At 40.5% G+C, this 27,751-nt stretch overlaps 1 protein-coding gene across 1 annotated transcript; it reads right to left on the bottom strand.

The window, feature by feature from the left end:
* Positions 1-1,029: 1,029 nt before the first annotated feature.
* LOC112959079 (interferon-induced GTP-binding protein Mx-like) lies at positions 1,030-15,679 on the bottom strand. The gene is made up of 13 exons (XM_026053030.1): positions 15,404-15,679; positions 13,631-13,823; positions 12,525-12,662; positions 10,986-11,140; positions 9,279-9,417; positions 8,582-8,780; positions 7,761-7,839; positions 6,639-6,761; positions 5,790-5,931; positions 5,135-5,293; positions 4,557-4,633; positions 3,271-3,519; positions 1,030-1,469 (listed from the first exon to the last, which is right to left on the bottom strand). Exons 1-13 carry the CDS (start codon positions 15,677-15,679, stop codon positions 1,227-1,229), a joined length of 2,172 nt encoding a protein of 723 aa, XP_025908815.1. The 3' UTR covers positions 1,030-1,226.
* Positions 15,680-27,751: the final 12,072 nt, after the last annotated feature.

Below are 27,751 nucleotides of genomic sequence, written 5' to 3'. Positions count from 1 at the left end.
CACTGTAAGCCAATTGTGGCAAAACACGGCAGTGCAATGCGGAAGAGCGACCTGGTGTTGAGAGAGGGGTAAGAAGGCTGCATGCTCCACTTGAGATAAATGCCACAGGTTCAGAGTCACCCGGCTGCTGCTGCAGGTCACGTCAGAGGATCACACACCTCCTGTGTTTTTACCCTTCACTTAAAATAATGTTTTGCTTGGAAGCATTTCTTTTCCGTCTTTCTTAGAAAGTGCGGARTAACACTGGAGCACAATTCTTTAGCTGGATGCAGGCCTTCTTTGTGCTATGCTAAGCACAGCTTTGTCCATTTAAAATTAATCCTCTATATGAAGGATACCATAAATACAATGTTCAACAGTATTCAGCAGTATATTTTGCACTGGCTTCCATGAAAGGAAAGATCCACCATTTGGAAAGATTCACTTGGGCATGAAGAGGGAAGGGCGACAGGTATTGAGCCATATGCTGCGACATCCTTCTGATGTTTAATRTCCTGTGTGGTTTAATCTGTTCTGGACATCCAAACCCAGGCAGTCAGCAATTTTCCCCATCAGCCTCTAAATTTCAGGCAATGCTCCAGACAGCCAGAAGAAAAGCCCCGTAGGATTTTTCTACRAATCAGAGAACCAAGAAATGAAGAACAGACCCAGGGGCACCCTGTCAATGCACTCACTGGCTATCATTAAGGTAACGACATTTTCTCAATAGACTGGAGCAGTTTCATGCTTGATTTGTGCCCCATCTCTGCTTGTTGGGATGGGACTTCGGGAGCAAAGCTTGGCACAATCATCTCCCAGGCAAGGACACACATCCAGCAGCCACGATGAAGCAAGAGAGCAAAAGGAAGCAGGGAATCACCTCCCACCCCAAACAACACAAGCCTCAGCTAGGAAAGTGAGTTTGATCTCTGAAGTTTGGAGATTATCTGAAATTCCCCCAACCTCACTTAAAAAAAGAAACAAAAACCCCTCTCAACTCTTATCTTTTAATAATTATTTTAATGMTATGCAATAATCTCATAAAATGAATGCTTAAAATATGATAATGTGATTAATTTCGTATACAGGCAAATGTTTCCGTGTATATACTGTGAGAAATATAGTAGAAGGATCAATTTTGAGAATTCTAAAAGTAAATGTTGAAGGTCAATGACTACCTTAATATTTTAGCAAATTATACACAGCTCATTAATAACACTAGAAATAGTTGAAAAACACTTCAAAATTCAATGAAGCTGCAGATTGGCAAAGTTTCTTAGATACTGGCAGGCYTGGGTGAGACAATTAACTCGCTGAGTGAGTGAATTCCTATATTTAGCAACTTCACTGTCTTCGTGAAGTAAAAAATTTATGTTTTCTTTTCCTTGCAAAAGTTGTAGCATTTTGGTCTGTAAGTTATCTCCAAAGTTTTGGAGGGCAGAAAACAGAATTATCAAAGGAATCTGATTGGAGAGGCGAGTCTTTGCTGTCTGCAAGGAAGAGATAAAGAAATGGCAATTAGATTTTTTTTTCTCTGAACAAAGCAATAGAAAGGAGTTATAGATAATCTAGTAAGAAATAATAGCACATTTTCCTAAAGAACATGACCACCACTAAAAATTAAGGAGACTTGGGAATGTCACCTGCTCTTTTTTCCCTAAAGGTTCTAAGCCCAGTATAGGTTATTCCCTACACATTTCTCATGGCTGTCAAAGGCTATCAGCTGTGCTAGGGACATATATGATGAATATTATTTGTTTGCAGTTTATRCCTTCAAATTCAACCTGCATGAACAATGTCAACCCACTGTGATACAGGAGATATGACAGATTCTCCTAGGTGGTAAATTYGTGTATTGAGATGTCATTTTTGATGTGGCTGCCCTTTTAAGTATAAACACTTTGGAATAAGCATTAGTCTTAAGGAACAAAATGTCTACGACAATGGCATTTGATTGTGAATACAACTATTTGTATCTTAATAAGATAATTTTCTGTTTAATGTGACAACCTATCTGTCTGAGATTGAGAGGTGCTTGCCACAGAGAAGTTGGTATTGTGGTGGGAAGAGGGCTATCAGCTTGTGCTTTTGGGCAAGGGAAGGTTCAATGCCTCTCCACTGCTGGAACGGACCTGAACTCAKCTGTCCTCCACGCAGGAGAGAGACCTGGATGCTGTTCTCCTTTCTGCATGTGGGAGCCTGACTTGAAAAAGACGTTGGGAAGACCAGGTGAAGGTACATCTGATGTTTAAGTCCTAAAGGGCTTAAGTAGTCCCTTACCAGTGAAATCTGAACTTTTCCTGGCCTTAAATACCTCCAGAACTCACCATCTGCAAGCCTTTACATGAGGATGGGTTTGAGCTCAAGATGAAAASATACCTAAATGTAGGTCTTTTTAAGCTCCCCAGCTAGTCTGYGGAGAGGTGGTCAATACAGAACTGGGTCAGAAAAGGCACTTACTGAGCCTATCCATTCTCTGGGCACCACTGACTATGGTGGGAGGGAGGGATGATGCTTTGAATGTGGRCATTTTCTGAAGATAAATCTCACACAGACCTTGACAGAGCTGCCATAAATGATGTAGGCTCATGAGTGTTATTTTCAAAAGCCATAGACATTTAAGGGCTCCAATGCCAAGGCAGGTGAATTCAGCATCTTAAGTACAACGTGATGTGATGCCCTGGTATTTTTTACTGTTGAAAAACTGGTGCTTACGGTAACAGTGTACTTATTAAAAGCACAACTAGTATTCAAAACTTTGTCTGAAAGCAGAGTGTATATTGGAGAAGGGAAGGCCAGGGAAGCAAATTTGCAAATTTGCCTTTGGCTCTTGCTGTCTTACTGCCATTACCCGGAAGGGCAGCCCAAACACTGAAATGTAGGAATTTGTGAAAAACCCTGCTATTGAAATTCAAGGTGAACCACTACCTAAGCTACTGGCTATTAATAATTAACTTGTTGCTTTCTGAGGGACTTTTGCGAAGCAAAGGTCAACACCAGAAAAGCAAGTTCTCAATTCCAGGTGTTCCCTTTGTTGCCTCACTCTAATGTGACACGGCTGGTGGTGCCAGTTATGCCTGGGCTTTTTCATTGCTGGCTGCCAGAAGCTGATGTGGACAGAAGCTATGTGGACGAGGCACCTGCACCCTGTGACTACTTTTCATGCATGGTAGCCTGCTCGGTGCCTGCTGCTGTTATGTTTGTGTTCATTGCAGCAAGATTGCACTGAGGGACAGAGTCTATAGCACGCAGAGTGCAACAGAAATGCTCTTCTGTAGGCTGTAAACTCACGCTGAAATACACTTGTGTGTGAGAAATCATTCCCTCGATGTTGGGGGAATCTTGCTTTGAAACAGATACAAAGCCTTGAGCCAAAGGCTGTGGTTTCTCCTGGGCGTTGCTTTTTCCCCCCTGAATGGCATTTAAATAAGGAGTGTAGCTGTAGTCCTGGCAGTATATTATATTCTCCATTTTAAACTGGTTCTGGATGTTTCTTTCAGCCTCTTCTGCTTGTTGCTCCTTAATGTCTTCTATGCTGGCCTAGGATAGGAGAAAACGATAAACTCTGAGCAAAGTTTGCTTCCTTTAGGAAGATGCCAGTGCTTAGCATTGTCCCCAGGGAAAGGCAAGGTCGGACACAGCATTCCACAGCTCTAACTGCTGCACTGTCCAATCCCAGGCTGGGATTGGGAGCTCCTGGGAGCTCATCATCACGCTTAGATACCTGTTCCTCTCTGGTCAAAGAGCAGGGAAATGTGACACTACGTCCCTGCCCTAAACTCCTGCACAGGATGGGTCAAAACTGACTTCCTGGAAAACACTAAGCCTGATAGGAGCAGGCAGCAGTTGCTAGTGATGAGTTCAGCCCGCCCTCAGGTTTTGCAGGTATTTTYACCGTGTCATACTTCTGCAGAGAGCAGTGACAATAGTACCTATATGAACTCCATTTCCTCTCCTGCCCTCCTCAGAAAACTCTGGTCTTCTATCTGTTTTCAGCACATCACCCCTAATACTTGGGCATTTTTATTACTGCTATTTACTGGTCTTTTTTGAAAATCTCATATGAAACTTTGTGGGGAGCAAGACGTCTCTTCAGTCATCCTGAAAGTYTCTTGAAATGCTTTCTTAGCATCCCCTGGACTGAAGTCTTAAAACACTGAAGTCATTTTCTTATGTCTACTGCTGCTGTCCTTCATGAGCAATGAGACTCCCACACTGATTAACACTCTGGTTTGCCTTTCAGAAAGCCAAAAGCGTTATTAAATTCTCTCTGGCTACCCACATGCTTATAAATCGTTGCAGAAATGAAATTTGAAATTAATTTGTAAGTCTTTAAGAGAGTCATGCTAGGTTTTCTCAGACCAGTGTTTTATGCATCAAAAATGCAACCAGAATGAATGAAAAAGCTSCATTTTAGACCTTGCCAAAAGGTAYTGAAATACGCTTTGTCAAAGCGTATTTGACAAAATGCATTTTCATTAATTCCAAAATAAATGTTCTGTTGTACCATAAGCAAAGCTGTGTTTACAAGTGGCATTCTGTCTTACTCTTATCCCAGGTTATATGTAGCCTCTTACCTTGACAGCTCTATATAGATTGTGAAAATCAGCAAAATGCTTTTTAGTGAGTCTCAGAAAAGACTCTTCAACCAGGCCTAAGGGAAGAAGAGAGAAACCATATGGAATGTCAAGTTCTTGCCATGAGCTGTTTGCACAGGAGAGTAGCGCGGGAATTCAAGCCAGCATCATGCTCGCAGGTTACTAAGTCAGGCTTTCTTGGTATTACTCTACTGACATCTGCACCCCTGTTTGGTAGCCTCGTGGCAGGAAAGGCTGAAAGACCTCAAATAAATTCGTTTTCCCAGCCAAAGGCTACCTGGATTGGACTGATAACAAAATACCACAGTCACAAAGTCTAATTCAGGWCTTTTGGCAGGTGAGTCAGCAATGGAGACATGGGAGGATGACATACTCCTTCCTTTGGTGGAGGATCATAATTCATGACTGGATGAATCATGGACACCTCCACCTATCAGCACAGTTGGTGTGTAATAAGTGCAAATGTGCAATGAATTTGCAAAGACAGTGGATTCCTACTTTAGGGTTTGYGTGTTGCACTGCATGGGTGAAGGCCACATGAGACCCACAAGACATACCAACCACAGTGTTCATCATCTCAATAGCTGGCACCTCCAGTTGCGTGACTTGCTCTTTTATAATATCTTCAAAAGTCCTATAACTGGTAAAGCCTGGGAGCTCCCGTCCACGATACTGGGATTCATATTTCCTTACCTTTTCAGGTACAGTATCTGTAACTGTAAAATTAAAATTGCTTTAATACTATATTTATAGCAAGAAGGAAGTATATGTCTTCTCTCTGAAAATGGTCTTGGGAAGAGTTACTTCTGAGCTGATCTTTCAAGGAATGTGCTTATTACAGAACTGAACTAACATACTTTATTGCTTTATGAATGAGACATTTCACTCATTTGAGTAAGCATCTAAAATGACAGAAAGCAACCCAGAAATGATAATAGGGCTCAAAATTACTGACTCTTTCCGGAATCAGTACTGTCTCAGATTTGGGCACTACCAGCCAATTTTGAGGTGTATTAAAAAATAATTTTTTTTTTTTTTTTTTAGTAAAATCCAGTAAACAAGCTTATCTCAGGGAATCTAATGTAGACTAGATAGTTTTGGTTAAGACAGCATAGTCAATATGCCTTTGTTAATGTTATAGGAATTTGCCATCTTAAATGAGAAACACCAAATCTTTCAAATCAAATGCAAGTGATGTTTTTCTTTGCTTACCCTTCATACTAGTATTATGGAGAACTACTTCCCAAGTTTGAAACTCTTTGCGGATTTTTGTAAACAACCTGGTTTCATTTTCAGATATATGTTCCTCTCCTTTTATTGAGTTAGCAATGTCTTCATTAAACTGTTTGATAAGCTGTAATATATTAAAAAAAGAAAAAAAAAAGCAAGTAACTTTTTTTTTCAGATGTATTTATATAAGTTAAGCGAATCTGCTGTTGTTTGATGATCAAGTAGGTGGACTGTTCATTGAAAACATCCCTTCTCTTTTGCTCCTGGTATTTCTGCAAAGTCAGCACATCTAGGGGGAGAATAACCTGATCTGTGGGCTCTCAGAATTATTTACTAAATTCTAACTGACCAGACCTAAACAAAATCTTTGAAGACTGATAGGCCTGCACAAACGCTGCTGCTGGCTTGCAGAAAATATGACTTATGATTCTTCCTGTGAGGAAAGAAACCCACCTGGACTTGCAAACCATTTTTTCAAATGAGGGCCTCAATTAATTTTATGAGAAGCATAAATAATGAGAATCTTCTAAAATGCTAAGCTAGCAAGACTGTAAGTTTTCTCTCTCCAGCGTGACTGATTTTGATGAATGAATCAAGTTGTTCTTTAGTTCAGGAAGAAAAAAAAGTGCTGGGAAGTCCTCTAATCCATTATTTTTTGCCAGGAGACATGATGGCAGGTATTTGTGCAATCTATTGTCAAGATCCTTCAATGGCAGGTTCTACAAGTAATGCGCACCGATGCTTCACCAGTGCGTTGCCACGTAGCACGTTTCTCTCTCCAGCAACTACTTTCCTTTGCTGTTCTGTAACCAAACCAACATTGATACTTACCTCTGTGAGCAAAAGCAGCTTATCGGACTCTTTTGTGAGCATGCTTCGCTTGTAGGTGCGGAGTACTTGCAAGCTTTTTTTGCGTTCCGTGCATATTTGGCTCTCTAGCGCAGGCAAAATTTTCTGGAGTGGGGGGAGTGACAAAAGAAAGATGATTAGGTAGTTTGGACATGCCTCTTTTTGTTTATTTATTTATTTTTGGTGGGATGTGGAGTGGAGGACAGAAAGGAGAACTGCACTGAGATCGACCCAAGCCTGCACATTAACTGTTGCCGTCAGGAGACTGAATGCATTTCCTCTCCCTGTTGCTCATATCCCTTGTATGACAGTAGGATAGCACAGAAGTAAAAATATGACCTTCACTAAAAAAAGAAAAAAAAAAAAAGACAGGGAAATGTTTTGATATCAGGGCTGGACCTTGTGGTGAGGTGGGCAGAACATTTCACTCACAGCAGAATGTTAGCAGAAGGTTTCACTCACTTGAGCCAAAAAGTATGTCCTGCTTTCTGGTAGCAGGGGGGTGATGATGTAGGGAAGGTACTGAATCCTCAATTTCTGATAAATATGTGACTGACCATAGCTCTTTGGTTGCTTATTTGATTGCTTATTTTATGTAAATTTACATAAATACATATATTTTTCCTCTTTCAGCCCTGAATTGAAAAGTTCTTTGTATTTCAGCATTTTTCCAGAATAGAAAAATATGTATTACAATTACATATATAATAAAATAATATATTAGCATTATACTATAGTAAAGTAACTAATTTTTTACTTGAGATTGAAGATATATTAAATTCATAGAAATTATTTTGCTTTGGCAACCTGACAGTAATAACTCGTCACCGAGCCATCAAAGCTGTTCACAAACAGAAGGAAATATCAGGACTAGCAGTAAAAAAACAGGAGTTACGAGTCACAGGCAAATAAAGTAATTTGCTTGTTGCCAATCCTTACTTAGGCTAAAGGCAAATTTGAGAGCAGATATGGGTTTCCATAAACACTATGCAAATAACTTTTAACTTTTTTTTTTTTTTAATTGCAATCCAAGGCTAAAGAATTTGGCTTATTGTTAAATAGTAATGCATACAAAAAGCTTCATATGACGTCTCTGTTACTTACAGTAATATGTTCCACAAGTTCTTTTGTGAGCTTCTTTGCCAGAAGAGGGATAGTGGCCTTTTCTTCACTCAGAAGAGTGCTGCAAAAAATGGGGGAAAAGGTGGTTATGGACTGAGYGCTTTTGCAGGGTAAGGGAGCAACACTGCTTTGTTTTTACTGCTACACAGATTAAGTAAAGAGGAGTGCCAGTGCAAGCACAGGAACAACTCAGGAGCTTCTGAGCCCAACAGCTTTTTTACAAGAATTGACAACTACCGATACTTGCTAAAGAAAAGGAAACAGGGAAGGCTGAAAATAGCATTTACTATCAGCACAACAGAATGCTGCTGCACTGTTGCTGCATGTGATGAGCCTGCTGAACTGAAATCCTTTTCATTTGTACATATACAGCAGCTGATTTGCTGCCAAGTCATCTTCTGGGGAAAACTGTGCCCTCAACACAAGCAGCTGTTTTTTCTCTTGCTAAATTTCACACAGTTTTTCGGTGAATAGAAATACTCAGCAAAGTACTTGCAGTGCTTGGATACTTGGCCTGATTTCCTTGAGGCTATTCTGAACTTCTGAGGTTCACTGCACTTCTCCRAGGGTTAATTAAGCTATTCATCAAACTTGCAACTAAAATATATTTAAAAAATTATCTGACATGTAAAATTCTGCTCACTTACTGTACGGCAAGACTACTTGGGCAGGATAAAAAATAGCAGACAGAATTCCTGTTTGCAATCCTAACTGAAATCTCAGAAACTCAACAGGCACTTTTCTTTCTTTTTTTTCTTCAGTGACTTTAGTGCATTAGATTAGATCCTTTACATGAGAACTACCTAAAATGTTTATGCTTCTCAAAGAAATCTTTCTCCTGCTGGATTGCAGAGGCTAAGGTCAGATTGTTGTGGATGTCCTGTTGCCCACGACACTTCACGATCATGTAACCTTTTTTGAGGGGGATGGTCCGATTTCGTACTATGTTAACAATAGACTCCTCAGTTCCTTTGTCCACCAAATCAGGTTTTGTGAGGATTCCTGTGAAGTCACACAGAGAGAAAATTACTTGCACAGAAAGTAAAGGTGGAGAAGATCCATTAGGATATCTCTTCATCAGAGCAGGGATGTTTTGTACAGTGTTTTCTAAAGTAACTTCTTATCTCCATTTTGCTTTTTCTTTCCTAGAAAGCTCCCAGCTCCTGGGCTTTGCACTGTAAAACTTACTCTACAGTTGGACTTCCAACCATACCTTTTGCCTTGCTCACCTTTTTAACACCCAACAGCAAGGTTTTCCCACCATTAATTCTGAGGTTTTAAGTTTCCAGCGTCAGCAAGACTCAAAACCAGGATACTCAAAGCTGTACTGGCTCTCTTCCAGTTTTGTAAATAAATTCACAACAGCTTATTTAGCTTTTTTAGGTTTTTTTTTTTCTTAATTTGTAGAAGCAAATTTTGCATAACTGATGTGGAGTACAAAACATTAGATTGAATGGAAAATAATACACTTCTCCAACTTGTAGCACAGAAAAGCCTCACCGAGTGTCCTTTCTCCCTCGGGGTCCACCATGTGAGCCATTTTCAGTGCTTCTGTTGTTGCAATATCCACATTACACGGCACCACTACCAAAATGAGTGTCTCTTTGCTGCTGATARTATTTTTCAGTAGGTTTTTGATCTGTAATATAATACGGTAGAAATGAAGTTCAGTAAAATCAGATGCTAGAATGTAGGCTGTGACCATCTCTGTCAATACTAGTTAACTTTGCTGTCGGATGGCATGCAATGTCACATACACGGAGGATACTTTTACAGGCTAAAAGATGGCCTGAAAATGTCAGCAGAAGGATGCAGCCTCTTGCTTTCTAAAGATATAGAAACAAACATCTAACATCCAAACATCTAATACGAATGAAAACAGACTGTTATTATACTTGTCCTGAAAGCTATAAAAAAACCCCAGCACATTCATGATGGAAATAATATTTCATAAATAACCATGTGTAAGAAAAAACAATATCTGATGACTAATTACAAACCTATGAAAAGACAGCAAACCATATTATGCTGCTAAATGTCAAATTGGTATCTCTGAAAAAAGACAAAAGCATTTGACTTGCATTTTAGTAGACCACTAGTGTAAAAACAAATCTCACAAGACATTTAGTTGACATTGCTTCCATGTTGCAGTCCCAAACTACAAGTGTTTCTCATGGTTTCTGTTGTACTGCAACTGGTTCACACTACTCTATTGTGCTTATACTGTATTAAATTAACTCTTTATTCAGAGTTTTCRTTAAGCTGACTCTACTTGCCTTGTTTTCTACTTGCCTTCCAGCCTGATTTGTGAGAAAATAAAATTATATAACCTCCATGTCTGAAACATGCAGGCATCTGGAGACAATGGAAATGTATGGATGATATTGCACTAGCTGCTTTCTCTTGTATATAAATGAAAAATTACTATCTAATTGTAAAATGAAATTTTTCCTGTCCGAAGAGTAAAATCCATTTTTATTTCCTTTGCTGCTCTTGCAAGTTTACCCAATCCTTTCTCATTCTTAAACTGACATGTCCAGCTGATACTACTCTTATTCCAACTTTGTACTTCAAGCTATCTTAATAGAAATAATACACCCAGTTCCTGCCCATCATGCTCGAGTCCTGTCCTCATACAGCTATATTGGCCTTCCCTAGCTGTTTCTTCTAAAAGCTACGTGAGGTCTGCTGTGATTGCTTAGATGATCAGAAAAAAAGTGGGTCACATTCTGATCTCCCTATATGTAAGAGGCAACAAAGCACTGAACCAGTATGAGAAAGTTTTCGGTCTTGCTCCAGAAGAGCTTCCATCACCTCAACTGTAGTCATCTTTACTAAACATATCCACAGAACTGGTCAGATATAAGGCATTTTGAGACCCAGCAATCTCCAGTCTGCAGTCCAGCCAAGCACTGTGTTCAGAGACAGTCTGCCTGTGAAACAGTGTCCATACAACTGGGTTATGCCAAGTTGCCATGGGTGGTTCTGTCAAGGTTGTGTCATTCACAGCCAGCTTGGCCATCTTTCACCTGCACTACAGCACTGAGAGAGGATCCTGGTCCTTGCCTGTTAGATACAATATTGTAGCTTTAATTCTGGCCTGGAGGCTGAGTATAACAACCCTAGTATCCTGTACCAAAGACTGAYGTGTAAGGTAGGTTAGAAAAAGTCCCTTTGCACAGGTTAACACATAAGACTGAGTTTTACCTGGTCACCAATGTCTTTTGGCTGATCTCCTACAGCCACTCTGGCAATTCCAGGAAGATCAATTAGTGTCAGGTCTGGGACAGTTGAGGACCAGACTTCTAGGGATATTAGTTCTCTACTGATGGCACCTTTAGTACCAGCCACAACATCCTGGGCTAGAAGGAGAAAAGAGCAAGGCAATGTATAAAAGGTTAAAAAAATGCACCAAAGTGATTTTTAGAAAGGAATACAATAAATACACAATGAAAACTATCTACTACCACCTAAAACTCTTTTAGACATGGCTTTTTCTCTGGCACAGCCAAGCACAGATATCCATTTATGGAAAATCTTAAGGAAATTATTAGGGAATACATAATTTCCTTTTCGAATGTGAACTATAATATTTTACACAGTACATACTTATTGTGTCACATAAACAGCCAAATGCATCAAAATATGCAAAATCATAATAAACTATAATAAAACAATATAATGAACTATATAACAAACAATATAACAAAACAATAAAACTATAACAGAAGTGATAGGATATTAGCCAGTTACAGAATGTGCTTTCTCAAAATCAAAATCAAATCTCTTTTTAGACATTAACTAATTATTGGCAGCTTTGAAAGATAAATATATATTATTCTATATTATTCACAATTTGATTGTGAGGGTGAGAGCTCAAGTAATTTACTCCATGTCTTACACAGAAATAAGATGAGGACTATGAGCAGCACAGAGGAGCATGGAAGCAGCACATTCCCCTATGAGCACTGAATCACACTCATTACATTTACTTCATACAGCTTTGCAATTTTATGAATTCTCTTGGTGTTTGAGAGCAAAATAAATCACTTTTCATGAGATGAGCTCTGTAGTTATCTTAGTTAATACCACCACTAATTTTTGACGTATTTATTGAAAACTCCAAGCAACTTATGGAAAAACTAGTCAAACAACTTGGTAATGTTATAGAGCAGTGCAAATCAAGGACATCAGGACAATCCAAATCCATATGGACATTTCAGGCACATGCTTATTTGCCTTTTGGGTAACAAAAGTGTTTCCTTGCACTGCATGGAATATCATAAAAAYAAAGCAATGCTTGGGGCTGTGTTCACAGTAATTGGTATAAATTCTGTATGTCTTCCAATGTGTGCTCTTTCATTTCCTTCAGAATCATAAGGTTTCCAGCCCCAGAGGTCACAAGCCTTTCCCTGGGCTTTTGCACTGGAAATGTGAGCCCATAAGGCTTGGCATGTTCACAACTCAACAGATAATCTTCCAAAAAACAGATAAACAGCATCCAGTTGAGGACTTGGCTTGAGCTTTTATCAGACATAATGGATCATATTCACCATTGAAGTGGTGAGTAGTACAACACTCGATGCATCTATGCTATCCCATTTTCTTCTGCTCTGAATTTGGTTCTTGGCAGTTAAGATTACATTATATGTTAGTATGGAGACTACTGTCCAGCCTAAGAAAGAGGAAAAGGTAGTCACGGGAGATTGAGCAAGTCATATCAGAGGGGAACATGTTACAGCTTACCTCTTCTTATTGCTTTCTCCACCTCTGAGGGGTTCTCAAGCTCTTCCCGGACACGACGGTAACTAATTTTCCCTTTCCACTTCTGTGTATCAGGTGCTTTTTTGAGTTTAAGTTCCAAGGGGCATCTAGTAACAATACCTACAATAGTTCCAAAGATGGAATTAACTCATGTTAGCAATTGTTACATATAATACACAGAGAGTGTGCTGCAGATGGTGTAATGTACACAGATAGTACTTCTCATAGAGCCACAAAAATGTTCCAAGGGACCTTTAACGGTCTGTCATCCAGCTTCCCATTCTGAAGCAAGACTATCACCAGCTCTACATATGATCAGCTCTCAGCTTTGTCCAACTATATCATGTCAACTTCAAAGGATGGGGTGACCTGTTGCAGTGTTGCATCACCACCCTATGAAAAACATTTTTTTTCTCAAGTCCCTCCTGAAAGAATAGATGCATTGAGAATTGAGGCAATTTCAACTAGTTCAAAACTTGTGGAAATGATAGGTTTATAAACCTATAGTTTATGCACACATATACATAYATACATATAGAGCTGGAAGATGAATCATCTTGTGCTGCAAATAACTCTTCCAACAATCTTCTCTGATTTGATAACATCCAAGGCAGGCAATCATAAGTAAAGATTATTTTATATTCTATGCTAAAAAAAAATCTGTAAGAAAACTTTGATCCAAAAAAGAATTCTTATCCCAAGAACGCAAATTTCAAAATTAGTGTTTTATATGGGAGCGACACTCTGCTGAACTTGTAGTACTGCTTTCTGGSGAATACACTGTGCCAGCTGATGCTGCCTCTCAGGCTATCAACAATTTTGGGCAAGTATGCTACACTATACTTAGTCCTGATTCCTAGACTGTTGGGACCATGCAACCTGTTGGGACAACACTGCAGTTCCCCACTTGCACATCCATATCTTCTAACGGAATTTAGAGATGAGACAACATCCATAATTTAGTGCTCCATAACTKAGATACAGTCTCCGTGATGAGTTATCTATTCCCAGATGGGAAGGGAAAAAAAAAAAAGCCATTCTACTTCATCAATGTAAAATTTAGAAATTCAGARAGGACAAAATCTTACCATTTCCTCTAGGAAGAGCAATACCAGACAAGGCTTCCAGGACAGAGCTTTTTCCAGAGCTCTGGTCTCCAATCACTGCGATCACAGGCAAAGCTATGTCTTTTTCTATTCCAAGAGCCCTCAGACTGTCGATGAGATCAATGCAGGGGCGGATCTTTTGCTCGTATTGTTTGTACAAGGTGTGTTCTTCTGTCTGTTAGAATTGAAGTTGCATTTTTTGTAACTTTTAGATAAGCTGCTTTCACAAAAACCCTCTGGGCATTTTTTTCCAGCTTATCATCTCTAATAAACCTTATATACTGCTGTCACTCTACATCTCATAACACTGTACACCTTGCACCTCCATGTTATAAGTAGGTGTCTGCAAATACAGCCGAATCATTTCAGAYTGGCTCAGTGATTACAACATTTTTGATAAAAATACCAAACTTGGTAAGCTATCATCTGAGAACTGTACAGGTGGAAAGTATGAAGAGACCCCACTACTAAAGGTGTTTTGTTCATTTATTTTTTTAATAACTGCCATTCTTGTTTTTACTTACCTACCAATGTACTGAAGGACATGTATGCAAATGAAAGCATACATTCATTAGTAATATAAATTTCATTAGTAAGAATAATTTATTAAAATTAAATCTTACGTTGAATTCTGAAGGTTTAGTTCTTGTGCACACACCAAAGGGATTCTGCTGTAGTGCCTTTAATAAGTGGCAAAAGGTCTTTTAAATCATGATCTCTTCTTTTTTGCCTCATTTTAGCCTAAAGTAAGGTAAGGTAAGGTAAGCAAGAATGGGTGATTTCTTTTAAATGACTGATTATTGTCACTTTTTGGTTTGGGTACTATGTACCAGATGTTAACATAGGATCTTCATTTTATGAAACCCAACCGGTTTCTTTTCAGCCTTTCCAAAACTGGTCCACTTGCAGTTAAATATTGCCAGGTATAAACATCAGCTTGGTCGGTTCTCCCAGTTCCTCCTTGTTCCAATCATGTTCCAGTCTGACTGCTGATTTATAAAAACATTTATAATTTTTGAGAACATCAATATTTAATAAGCCTTAACAGCCCAACCACATTTATCCCTGATTTTTAGAAAATAATAGCTGAAGTGGCTAACCATCACCTTGGTCTAAGAAAGCCATCTTTGAAAATATGAGTATCATCAGATGTAAGCAAGAAGAGTGGGTTTGTCTTTCAGAGATAAAAAAGATGGTATTCATTCCTGGATACAGATATTTTAAAACCATTTTGGTAACACCTTCCCACTATCTTCATTACAATGTTTGCTAGCTTGTAAATGCTTAATCATTCTTCAGAATTTCATTTACTAATCCACAGACTTAAAAAGAAAAAAATCTGCTCTGCCAATCTAGTGTTAAAAACAGAATACAGATAGATATTAACATTTCTTTATATTCCCATTGAAGGTATTGGASACGTTTGTAAAAAGTATCTTAAATTCAAGGATTCCTATTTATATTTGCTAATTGTGACCAATGAAACAGATATATATTGCACAGAAAAATTGCTCTTTGGCTGTTGCCATCCTGTTTTTTATATTTGTACTTTTTATGCCTATGGATTAATTGTACGTAGACATCTTCCCAGGTACACAAATGACTGCTTGGGCCCTGATCCCAGGAGAACTCCTGCCCTTAGACCTAGCAAGTGCAGATCAGCCAAGGAGACACAGGGATCAATTTGGGAGCACAGAGTGAAACACAAGAATTACCGAGAGGAGGATCTGTGCTCTTCCCTGCTACCTGGCTTACCTCATCCTCTACTTGGTAATACAATTTCTCTAACTTTTTCTGCCCCTTCTGAGACTTTCCCTCAGATGGAGACTTGTTCATTGCTTCCTCTGATGCCATCTTGTTTTGTTCCAGAGGAGCTTCTTCATATTCATCATCTGGTGGAAGAGGTACTGCGTAAGCATCTTTAAGTTCTTGTCTGGAAAGTGGCCCAGTTCCGCTTTCCTCCACAAAAGGATGAACATGTTTCCCATCCATGATTTGCTCATTTCTTGGCTTATCATGTGGCTTGCTCATATYGTCTGCGTTCCACTAACAGCGATCCCTGTCTGGTCCAGTGATCAGACAGTGATCCACTCTTCTATACAGATTCTGAAATCAAACATGGGATATTAAGTGAATCCAACTTGCAATAGTAGCAACAGCAGAGAAAATCGAAGCACCACCATTATTTACTGAGTCAAGCTTTCAGCAGATCCCACGTGCCAGATCTATTGCCAAAACCACGATTGCTTTCCAGAAGATACATTTGAAAAACTTCCCTCTACCTCTTCTCTGATTTTTGGAGTTTTTAGAAGCAAAAGTTGCAAGTGAGTAAACAAGAATATTCTGAACAACAACAACAACAAAATGCTAAGATAGGTTTTGTGGAAAGCTCCTCTTCCTCAGTGAAAGATTTTGCTGAAAAGTGCTTTGAGAAGCTCAATCACTACAGCACCCACTGAGCAGATTTGCACAGACTGAGCGAATACTTGCTTAATAACAGAAATAGCTCCTAAGATATGAAGTTTAGTAAGTTAGGGCTTCCTCTGCTATTCAAAATTGCTTCTCAAGAATAATACAAAAAAAAATACAGACACAAATAAAAAATACAAATGCAAATACAGAGGTTTGCTCAACATTGTGTTGGAAAAAAAGTGGTCTGGGAGTTTTGTATTTGCTTGCTTGGGTTTTCTTTGTATAAAAGTGAAGTTTTGCTATGAGCTTTTGCTGGAAGATCTGATGGGTGACTGAAGAACCTGGAGGTTCACAGTGTGACATTTTCTGGGAAAAGTGTGAACAAGGAAAAGAAGGAAGTGACCACCATATTTTTTGAAGCCAGAATAGGAATGAAAGAGAAATGAGAAAATGAAAAAAGAGATTGAGAAACAGCACTCTTTTTTTTTTGAAAGGTGTTCTTTTTTTTTTTTCTGAATTAAACTTGCAGATTTTCTAATTTAAACAGATGTCAAAGCAGGAAGATCAGACACAACATACGTTTAGAGAGAGAGAAAGAGAGAGAAAAAAAAAAGAACACATTAATTCCACACTTCCTGATTGGGTCTTCTTTTTAACAAAACAATTAAAATGTTACTTTTTTTTTTTTTTTTTAGTCCTGATCTTGGTCAGACTCAACAGTCATGGGCTCAAATATACTTCCAGAAAAAATCCACTCATATGTTTAGATATCCAAATAGCAATATATATAGCTGATACATAAAAAAATGCTAAAATAAAAAGTAAACTTGAATCACTAGAGTGAATAAGCTCAATTTTTGACCAGAAATAAGAGCTAATTGATCTACTTTTTTTTCTTTATAATTATTCCTTGCACAGTTCCTTCATCTTTCTCCGCCTCTCCCTTTTCATTACTGTTTCAACAACTGTTTCTGTTAATGAATATAAAAAGGGTTTGTTCCTGTGAGAGCTCAATGCATAACCTAAAATGAATATACATTCCCTGTTCTCTGATAGCCAGATTCTTTTGTCCTTTTCTATTGCCATATGATTTTTTTTGATAATGTCTTTAATAATAATTCCTTCTACGGCCTCTCTTGTTTGTCCAATCTATTCTATTCCCTCCCTCCAAATTAGAAGAAGGAGCAATTCCTATGATTTTTTGTTTTACCTGAAATATTACCAAGTGAAAATTTTCTGTCCCTTTGATATTTTTATTTACATTCCTCGGGTTAAGAGTCATTCATGTAGAGGTTTTAGTAAGTGGCCTCATAAATACAGTCATATTTCATTCACAGAGTGGTTATACAGAAGTTTTAGCCATCCTTATTTAAAAAAAAGACAAGATGCAAAAAATAACATAGCAAGGCCACCAGGAACAACAGGAGAGCTTGAAAGATAAACATGTGACACAACCAGGGTACTGAAACTTAAAGTGTTTAGTGCCAACTAAAAGTGCCAACTTCAAAACATTTCGGTTTTCTTTCCTGCCATGTAAACTCACAGACCACCAAGTGGTTGAGGTTGGAAGGGGCATCTAGAGATCATCTCCCTGCTCCAGCAGGGACACCCAGAGCACGGGGCGCAGGGTGGCAKCCAGGTGGGTTTGGAAGATCTCCAGAGAAGGAGACTCCACAGCCTCCCTGGGCAGCCTGTGCCAGGGCTCTGGCACCCTCAAACTCCCTCTTCAACTAGGTCTCCAGTGTAGACAGAAGTGCCATACAGATATGCAAGCATATAAATATACCTAAATAAAGCAGCAGAGTAAATAAATGTAATTTTGGTGGCTAGCCAGCTTTTCTGCCCCTGGATCTGAATAAAGTTAGTTAAGTTGAGGCAACTCTTCACCGTGCCATGCAGACATTGTGCACTGAGCCTTCACAACCTCAAAAGCAGAAGTAGAGGCAGAAAAATAGACAGAAGGAAGAAAAGGAGAGGCATTTTTTCAAGTGACCTCTGAAACTAGCAAAATTTCATACTAGTGAATGATGTGCTATTCTGCTATAGAATAGCAGAATAGTAGAATACTCTACTATAGAATAGCAGGTACGATACTCTTCTGTATGACTTAGTATTCTACTATTAGTAGAAGCGGGATAACACTCCTTACCAGAGCTGGCAGTTGTCAGCTCTATCTGCATTTTCCAAGGAAGTGAAGGGCTGCACTGCTTACAATGCTATAAATCATCTAGAGCATGTTTCTGCACAGTAGAAAAACATATTACCTATACACAAGTTATGTATTTAAAAAAGAATRCTCCTATTTACATGCTATCTTTCCATTACTTCCATGAATTAAAGATAATTTAAACTCATATGATAATTTAAAAGAGAGGGAAAGACATTATTACCTGGTAGTGTCCACAGCAGTGATGAGAACCGATAGGCTTTTCCTGTTTCTCTTTGTGCTTTCTATTTATCCTCTCCTCCCACAAAGAGTGGATGAGATCTAGAGGGTGGAAGAGAAATGAAACTATCATGAAACAAAACTTATTGTAAGACATATTCTGAAATAATGAAGATTAATCCTTGTTTATTGTTCTCCTTTCATTTTCTTCAGCAAATTTTTTGACATGACCTTTCCAGAAAACAGAAAYGAAACTTCTCCAAGGAGCAGTTGGCCTCGCAAAAACGTAACTTTRCAGTGTGATCTATGATCTTATTTTGTGACAGGTGTAAGGTACTCAAATGATGTTTTTTGGCATCTATAATATATTCTTTTTTCCCCTCATATATTAATGTGTGTTTTCTCACATATTRGCATCCTAGTGAGAAACTACAAACATACCAGAACAACCCTATCTTCACTCTCCCTCTGTTTCCCTTTGCAAATCCCACCTCTCTCCTCCTCCCACAATGTCCAAGTTCCCAGTTGTCCCTCACTCTTTCCCATGTGCCAGCACTGTTCACCCCACTGTCAGTTCCACAGCACCCTGTCATTTGCTGTGTGCATTACAGTAACACACAACACCCTAATGCAGGGTCCTGATCTCTTTGCATCCATCAGGCACTGTGCGAAGCACAGTCTCCTTCAGCACTTACCATAGGACCAGATGAACAAGCACACAGGCTTTTCTCAGCCCCTACAGAGTCAACCCTCACCTCGCCCCTTTCTGTCATGTGAATAGGTGAGACTTTAGAGCTGGCAAGAGATGAACAAATGTATGTTGAACTGTGTAAGCAGAACCTCCTAGTACAGTCCTTGCTGCTGCTGGAAACTGGCCATTTAACAATGCCGTGGCCAAGACAGTCTTGTAAGTTGGGACAGATAATCTCATTTTTTTGACACTTCTTTCACAGAAGCACAGAAGCAGAGAATGTTTAAGGTTGGAAGGGACCTCCAGAGATCATCTAGTCCAACCCCCTGCTCCAGCAGGGACACCCAGAGCACGGGGCACAGGGTGGCATCCAGGTGAATTTGGAAGATCTCCAGAGAAGGAGACTCCACAACCTCCCTGGGCAGCCTGTTCCACTGCTCTGTCACCTTCATAGGAAAGAAGTTCCTCCTCACRTGGAGATGGAACTTACTGTGTTTTAATTTGTACCCGTTACTCCTTGTCTTATCACTGGTCACCACCAAGAAGAGTTTGGCCCCATCCTCCCTACATTCTCCCCTCATGTACTTATTTACATTGATCAGATCTCCTCTCAACCTTCTCTTCTCAAGACTAAACAAGTTCAGCTCGTCTTTCCTCATATGAGAGATGCTCCAGTCCTTTCATCATCTTTGTCGCTCTCCGCTGGACCCTCTCTAGAAGCTTCACGTCCCTCTTATACTGGGGAGCCCAGAACTGCCCCCAGTACTCCAGGTGCAGCCTGACCAGAGCTGAGCAGAGCGACAGGATCCCCTCCCTCAACCTGCTGGCAACACTCTTCCTGATGCAGCCAGGAGCCCATTGGCCTTCTTGGCCACAAGGGCACTGCTGCCTCATGGGTAACTGGTTTTGGTATTGTCTGCAAACTTGCTCAGGGTGCACTGTGTCACCTTGTCCAAGTCATTGATGAACAGGTTGAACAGCACTGGGCCCAGTACTGACCCCTGAGGGACAACACTGGCCCCCAACTAGGCTTGTTTCCTTGAGACAATTTGCCTAGCTTTGCAGATACTTTATACAAGTCTCTTCTTTCCTATGTCTTGCTCCAGTGGCATCTCACACTGTTTCAGATGACTTTTCCAGCTCAGACTCTTAGCCCTTCTTGCTTCTCTTAGAAACAGAGCCATGAAGGGATGTTTCCTGTGCAGTGTATGGAGAAAATCACTTGGAATAGGAGCATCAACTCTGTGGTGATATCAGCAAACAGCTGCCTGGAAGAGTTTTTGTTAGGACACAGTACCACAAACATACTATGATATACACAGTATTTCCATCTAAAGAAGCATTAAGTACTAGCCATAAGTCAGAAAGAGAGCTCTCTAGCATACAATAGCAGATTCCCAATACTTAGAAACTTAAACTGTGGTCAGTGGAGACGTGGGTGGTCTGCACGATTAGGACAGTCTTTTTGTAATACCTACAAAAAATGTGGTAACTTCCTGTAAAATGAGTTAATAGGAAATCAAAAGTTAAGTTTTCAAAAGTCAATAAGAATAGTCTGTACCTTTCTAATGTGGCAAGGATGTTTATTTTCCTTTGGCATGTGCTATACAGAAAGAGAATATGCCAAAGATAATATTCAAAAGTAAAAGGCACCATAAAAATCGGCACAACAGGCTCTCTGTTCTTTGAAGAAGGGATTGATTCAGCAGTTTCCTCTCTTCTTAGTAAGCTGCTGTCAGTCTTTGTGGAAAGAAGGAAATAGTCAAATGGCAGAAGGGCTAGGAAGGACCTCCCCTATCCTCACCCGAAAGGCTGGCTCACAAAGTGGCTGGTCTGGACCTGCTCTGGGTGCATTCAGAGTGACACCAGCCACATTGCCTGGAAAACAGCTGAAGGAATTTCTGCCCGTTCATCAGATGGTACAAAAAGAAAGTGGGCAAGGGACCCCCATCCAGGAGGCAGAATACTTTTTCATGTCCCTGTGAGACTTTGCATATCATACCAACACTCACCCTGGGCATGCCACTGTTACTAAACAACTGTGACAAGAAAGCCACGTTATACTTTGGTGTGACTAACCACTTTGGGACAGTTGTTAGGGTTTTAAGTTGTTTCTCAGGTCCTTGTATTGTTTTGTGATGCTGTTTGGCCTGGATGTTTCCCTCTCCTCTTGTCTTCCCTACTCTCTTGTCTTCCCTCTCCTCTTGTCTTCCCTACTCTCTTGACCTTGACCATTTTGGGGTTTTTATTGGCTTTAAGCCATTCAGCATAATCAGTTTTCTTTATCTAGCCAGAGACTTTGTCAAGTTTATTGGAAAATCAAAGCTTATTTCTCCTTTCCTGTAATTATGACTGCTCCCTGTATCAGTTGCTCTTTCTTCCTTTTTTTTTGGTGTCATTTTTCAGACTGCCTTGGTCTAGCCTGCAGGGTTAGACTGAGCAGAAATAACATAGTCTTTGTTGTCAGAGTCAACTTTTTCCTACTTCCTTGTCTAGCAGTTACTCAGATGGGTTATTTTCGATCCTATGTGAGTACTGTRGTTATAGCAGCCAAGCAGATAGTAATACAGAGCCAGCTTGTGCACAGTCAGCACCACAGTGGTGCATGGATATCAGAAATGGATCTATCTAGTTTGGTTGTGGGATTTCATATTCCAGTTCTGTGCAATATCGTGAGAGTTTTGCAACACGGTCCCCTGAGCTCTGCCAGCCTTTCTCAGGGAGTGTGCTCCAGCCATGCTGGTGGGCCTCCCCTGAACTTAATTCCAGGCTGTTGATATCTGTTCTGTACTGAGGGGCCCAAAAGCGGACAATGATGTAGTATAAGAGTACCAAGCAGAGATTTAAAACCACATGTCCTCTGCTCCACAGCCAGTCATTGCACAGTTCATACCACTGCAGGGTTTTASTTCATTCTCGGCATAGGACTCTACATTTGTCTTTGCTGAATTGCATAAGGTGCCTGTTGGCCATTCCCTCCATCCGATTCAGCCCCCTCCATATGGCAGTCCAGTCCTGGACTACACTCTCTGCACCCTGCAGTTATATCTACAGACTTGACAGAAAAACAGTGTTTTTTACTTTCTCTATGTCACTGAGAAAGATATAGAAAAGAATAAGCTGAAAGATAACACTTGATGAACTCCACTTGTAACTGGCCTCCAGATGGGCTAGGAAATGCAGTTTACCTGCCGTACGTACCTGCTGTATGTTTGCTAAAAAAAAAAAAAGAAAAAAAAGAAAAAAAGAAAAAAATAAAGAAAAAGGAACATCAAACAATCTTTGAGAACAGGTGCTCAAAGAACATTAACACAGCAATGAGTCATTTATTATGTTCAATGAGTCATTTATTATGTTTATTATAGTTCCTTTTATTCTAAGCATTCCTGTTCCTTGCACTGTTCGTCCCACAGGTATTTCTTTTCCTCAAAGATGGGAAGARTGTAAAAGAAAAGAGTTCCATTTTGAACTGTTCATTGTTCATACCTTTAGTCCTTTCTTGTTTTAGTTTTACGGCTTTAATTATATTTTGTCGTTAAAAAAAAAAAGCAAAAAAAATACACTGGCCCTGATACTACCCCAACAACAACAACCACAAAGGAAAAAAAAAAAGGACTTTAGCACATGGAAGCCTTATTCCATTATGCCCCAGCTGGTTGAAATCTCAGTCCTAATTATCTAGTGCAGAAATTATGTAGAGATAGAAAATCTTTATATGAATCATGCAATTTTCTAGCAGACTATAGACTTTTATCTTCAGTTTTCCTGCTTTTGCATAGAGCTCTTCATATTTTTCACTCCATTCTAACACAGTAAGTAACTTTTTCCAAGCTACTGGCAGATAGCTGGGGCTTTAACAAGAAAGTGCTGTGATTCCCACTCATCACACTTCCACAGGCTGTACCCTTTGCCAAACAAACCTGGCTCCATAGCAATGTCAGCAGGCAAGAGTCATCTGCTCTGAACTGCTGTATGCTGTAGGGGCACAGTCCCATGGCTAAGATCTTCAGGTGCTAGATGAGACAATAGCATCTAGAGGTGACAGCAGAAATCATCTGGAGATGACAAACAGAATAGACACAAGYCTACGAAGACATAGCATTCTTGTACATACAGTCTGGTCTCCTTCCGGCAGTCTCCTTCAGCACTTACCATAGGACCAGATGAACAAGCACACAGGCTTTTCTCAGCCCCTGCAGAGTAAAGCCTCACCTTGTGCCTTTCATGTGAATAGGTGGGACTTTAGAGCTGGCAAGAGATGAACAAAAAGCAGTTTATATGTTGAAATTTGTAAGCAGTACCTACTAGTATAGTCCTTGCTGCTGCTGGAAACTGGCCATTTAACAATGCTGTGGCCAAGACAGCCTTGTAAATCGGGACAGACAGATTGAGACATTTTTTGACACTTTTCTTTCACAGAAGCACAGAAGCACAGAATCACAGAATCACAGAATCACAGAATCACAGAATCACAGAATCACAGAATCACAGAATCACAGAATCACAGAATCACAGAATCACAGAATCACAGACTGGTTGAGGTTGGAAGGGACCTCTAGAGATCATCTAGTCCAACCTTCCTGCTCCAGCAGGGACACCCAGAGCACGGGGCACAGGGCGGCATCCAGGTGGGTTTGGAAGATCTCCAGAGAAGGAGACTCCACAGCCTCCCTTGGCAGCCTGTGCCAGGGCTCTGGCACCCTCACAGGAAAGAAGTTCTTCCTCACATGGAGATGGAACTGCCTGTGTTTTAATTTATACCCATTACCCCTTGTCCTATCACTGGCCACCACCAAGAAGAGTTTGGCCCCTTCCTTCCTACATTCTGCTCTCAGGTACTTACACATATTGATCAGATCTTCTCTCAACCTTCTCTTCTTAAGGCTAAACTGGCCCAACTCGTTTAGTCTTTCCTCATATGAGAGATGCTCCAGTCCCTTAATCATCTTGGTTGATATCCGCTGGACCCTCTGTCCATGCCCCTCTTGTGCTGGGGAGCCCTGAACTGTACCCAGTACTCCAGGTGCAGTCTCATCAGAGCTGAATAGAGTGGAACACTTCAACATTTCTACATGCATTTTTTTGCTTTGCTTGATCAACTTTGTACAACTGCACGGCAGAACAGAGAAAGGCTTGAGTAAGTTACAGTTGGAAGCTGATTATTGTTTTATTGATACTAAATTAGTTGTAAAAGTATATGGCATCTTTGGAAATGGAGAAGTATGGTTTTCACAATGTAAATATTCATACCAAGATCAGGAGATGCTCTGGTGCAGCAAAGAATGAGTTTCTGGAGGAAGAAAGGGCCTGAGGTTAAGACTGAAGTTTCTCTCACTCCCTCACATTCAGAAGGTGAAGAAGGCTCCAGCCTGCCCCTGCTTGCAGTGCCCTTCTCCTTGGCAACCCAGTAGCTGTAGATGCCTCTTCTACTTCCAGTCAACATCTGTGTGAGGCATCTTCTCACCTCCCTTTATCATGTCTCCCTTTCCAGCTCCCAACCAGTATTCCTTCCACGGTTTTTGGGGGTGAGCCAAAGCTCCTGCCTTACAAAATCTTGCCTTTTCTCCAAGTAAGCTGTAAGAACAGGTCATGAGGATATGCAAAATGACCTTACAGATATCTGCCTTCCTTCAGCCTTAGGGCTATAAGGTCAGATTAATAATCTGCTTAATTACAGACTCAGAAGCACTCTATATATACAGACTGCCTGTAGCTACATAGGTTATTAACTTCAGGATCATTGAGATATGAGATATGCACCTTCTCTATACTCAAACAAGCACATTCTCCCCTACTGTATTTAGAGGTATTTGGTAAATGAAAATGAGAATTTGTCTGAGAATCACTTAATTTCTCAGTCCCCTCTCAGGACTGTCCTGTCCTAGAAGAAATCATAACAACAAGACCCTGGAGGCAATTTTGGCAGCCTAGGTACTATCSTTTTCAGTTTCCAAACTACTGCAATCTAACCTTTCCCCATTACTCTCCCTAAYGCAGACCATGGCTGGATGTTGTCCAAAATTCTTTGTCCAAGTTCTTTGGCTCTGCAAGGATGAATAGTAAGACCAGTGGGTTTCCATCATTCTCCAATATGAATATTTTAGAAGCTGTAAATGGGCCTAGAGGGTCTCACATACCACTAAAACCTGCCATTCTACCCTGTATTTGCATGAAAGAATGGCTAATTTCCCCAGGGTTTTCAGTTCAAGAGGCAATATGGAGACAATGTGAAGGCAAATGAGCTCCATAAAGCAGAAGACAGAAAAATAGTGTAAGGAAAGACTTCCCGAAATGGCCTGGTTTGGTGGTTTGTCCCACTGTTATTAGTCTCGAGCTCTGCTTTGGAGCAAACCATCAAACCATCTGCTATCTGCCAGGGCACCAGAGCAGTCAGGGAGACAGACTTCCTGCTCAGTCTTAAGCAAACATGCACAAAAATTTGGTAACTTCCTCAAAAATCAAGGTTTTCTTCTGAGGAAGGTTGCATCCCTGCGATAGTGTGAGCAAAAAACCAATCTCTTTCAGTTCTTCTTTTTTTCAACTACAGCAAAGGAAGGAGAGGGAATGTGGAAATTTCCTCAGCCTTCTCATTGTAGTTTATTTAATTATTTTTCTCCCATCTTCACAACGTGTTTTAAATATGACACTTGRTAGACTTTAAACATAGAGAAACTTTAACACCAAAGAACATGAGAGTACAAACCTCGTACATATGCACATCCTCTGGTTTGAAACAATCAGCCCACTGAGATCCAGGTTATGTTGCTTCTTGTGAGGTGTCCCTGTGCCATTGCATTTTTTTTTCTAGGTGCAATGGGATCCAAAAKTACTGGTAAACGTGCAGTGTATGCATGCGCGGATGTTTATTTGATGGCTCTGTATATATTTGATGGCTGCAGGGAACATCCTTGATTCACTGAGTTTCAGTGATCTGGACCCTTTTGGGCACCCTCCCACTTCAGAAAAGCTGGAGAGCAGACACAGGGCTAGAACAAGGCTCCGGGTTAAAAGCTGGTCATTTCTATCTCAAGCTATGGTTACCTCTTCAGATTTCAGTCATCGCTTCTGAGGGCCTATGAGGCTCTTGCCACATTTCTGCATAAATTACTTCCCACAACTGGTGTTTGGCAGTCTTCAGGCTTCTAAAAGACATCTGGGAACAACACCCATGGAAATAAAAAATCAAAACACTAGTCCTGCAGAAAGAAGGAAAATCAAATATTTGCCTCCCATTTGAAAGCCATGTAATGCTTGAGGAATCTCCTGTAACTGAAGATATCCCCCTTATTACTTTGTAGCTGTCCGTCATTAAAGATCAAAGTCTAGAGTATTTATCACGGTTAACATTTATTGGCACAGAGGAGTTTCTGACTGGGCTGTTAATCCCCCTTCACTTCAAACTCATGGTGCTCGTTACAGTCCTATGTACACATGTACCTATAACACAGGTACATGTATGTACAGTTAGCCTTGTTTTACAYCAGAAGTCTCAGTTTAACGAACAGGGTTGGGGAACAAGGTTACCCTACCCAGGACAGCATCTCAGCCTGCCTGGCACAGCTGAGACCCTTGCTCATGTTTGCTTGTTCCCAGGATCGCAGCCACTGCCCATGTCACTCCACGGTTCTCCAGCCGCATCTCCCTTAGGCTGCATTTCCCACTCTAGACCCACAAGTGCAGACTGAYCAGGCAAAATACCCAGTGCCAACAGCCCTCATGCTCAAGCTATTAACAGTACTTGGGGAGGGAATGGTAACTTTCTAAGGCTAACTCTGTACTGAGCGACTGAGGTGCCTTTGGAGGACTCTTACTCCAAGTTCTGGGTCTCCTCTGCAAAATAAAATGCTGTGACTGGGGACAACCCCAGAGATTTRCTTCAAAAGCACATAGCTCAGCTGAAGTAAACTACACCCTTAGACAAAACTGTTGCCTCTGTGTGCCTCAGTACTGCAAGAGACGTGGGAGGAACAGCTCAGGAAGTTACCTGTGTTCTTACCACAGGTGCTAGGAACAGCAACACAGYGCCCACAGAAGGGCTGAAGGACTTTGAAACAGAACAGCCCCGATCTCAAACACAGTGCTTTCCATAAAAAGGTGGAGTAGTATGATGAAGAACTGAAGGAAAACTTCCCCGCTGCTGCCTACAGCTCTCCTGTTGCATGGGTCAAAGTGTAACAGCCTCCGAGGCCAGGCCCAGCCCAGCACCACGTCACCCCACACTCCTCCTCCCTTCCCCTGACTAACAACCACACTCATAAAAAAGGAGGTTTTATTTTGTTGCTGTTCTCACCATGCTTTCCTAAACGGTCAAGGGTTTTCCATGATGTAATTTGCTGAATTTCTCTTAAATGGCAGTTGAGTAGTGAATATATTAACATTTACCTCAGACCATAACGAACGGAGTTGGCTCTAGCTGTTTTAGGGATAATGTGCTTCCCCCTCTAGCCTGGTCTGAGACGTAATGAACTGAACTAATCTTTATTCTCCCAAAACAGAAGGTTATACACCAAATGAGTGCATTTTACCTCAGGGAAATTTCTCTTCCCCAGCAGTGCTACCCCTTATTGAGCAGGTCCTGCCTAGACCACGCGTTAGGCCCCCGCTCTAGTGGGTG

This window comes from Nothoprocta perdicaria, unplaced genomic scaffold, assembly GCF_003342845.1.
Source record: "Nothoprocta perdicaria isolate Ctin4 unplaced genomic scaffold, notPer1 scaffold_96, whole genome shotgun sequence".
Taxonomy (NCBI): domain Eukaryota; kingdom Metazoa; phylum Chordata; class Aves; order Tinamiformes; family Tinamidae; genus Nothoprocta; species Nothoprocta perdicaria.
The sequence above is the reverse complement of the archived record's forward strand: the minus strand, read 5'-3'. Positions and strand labels throughout refer to the sequence as shown.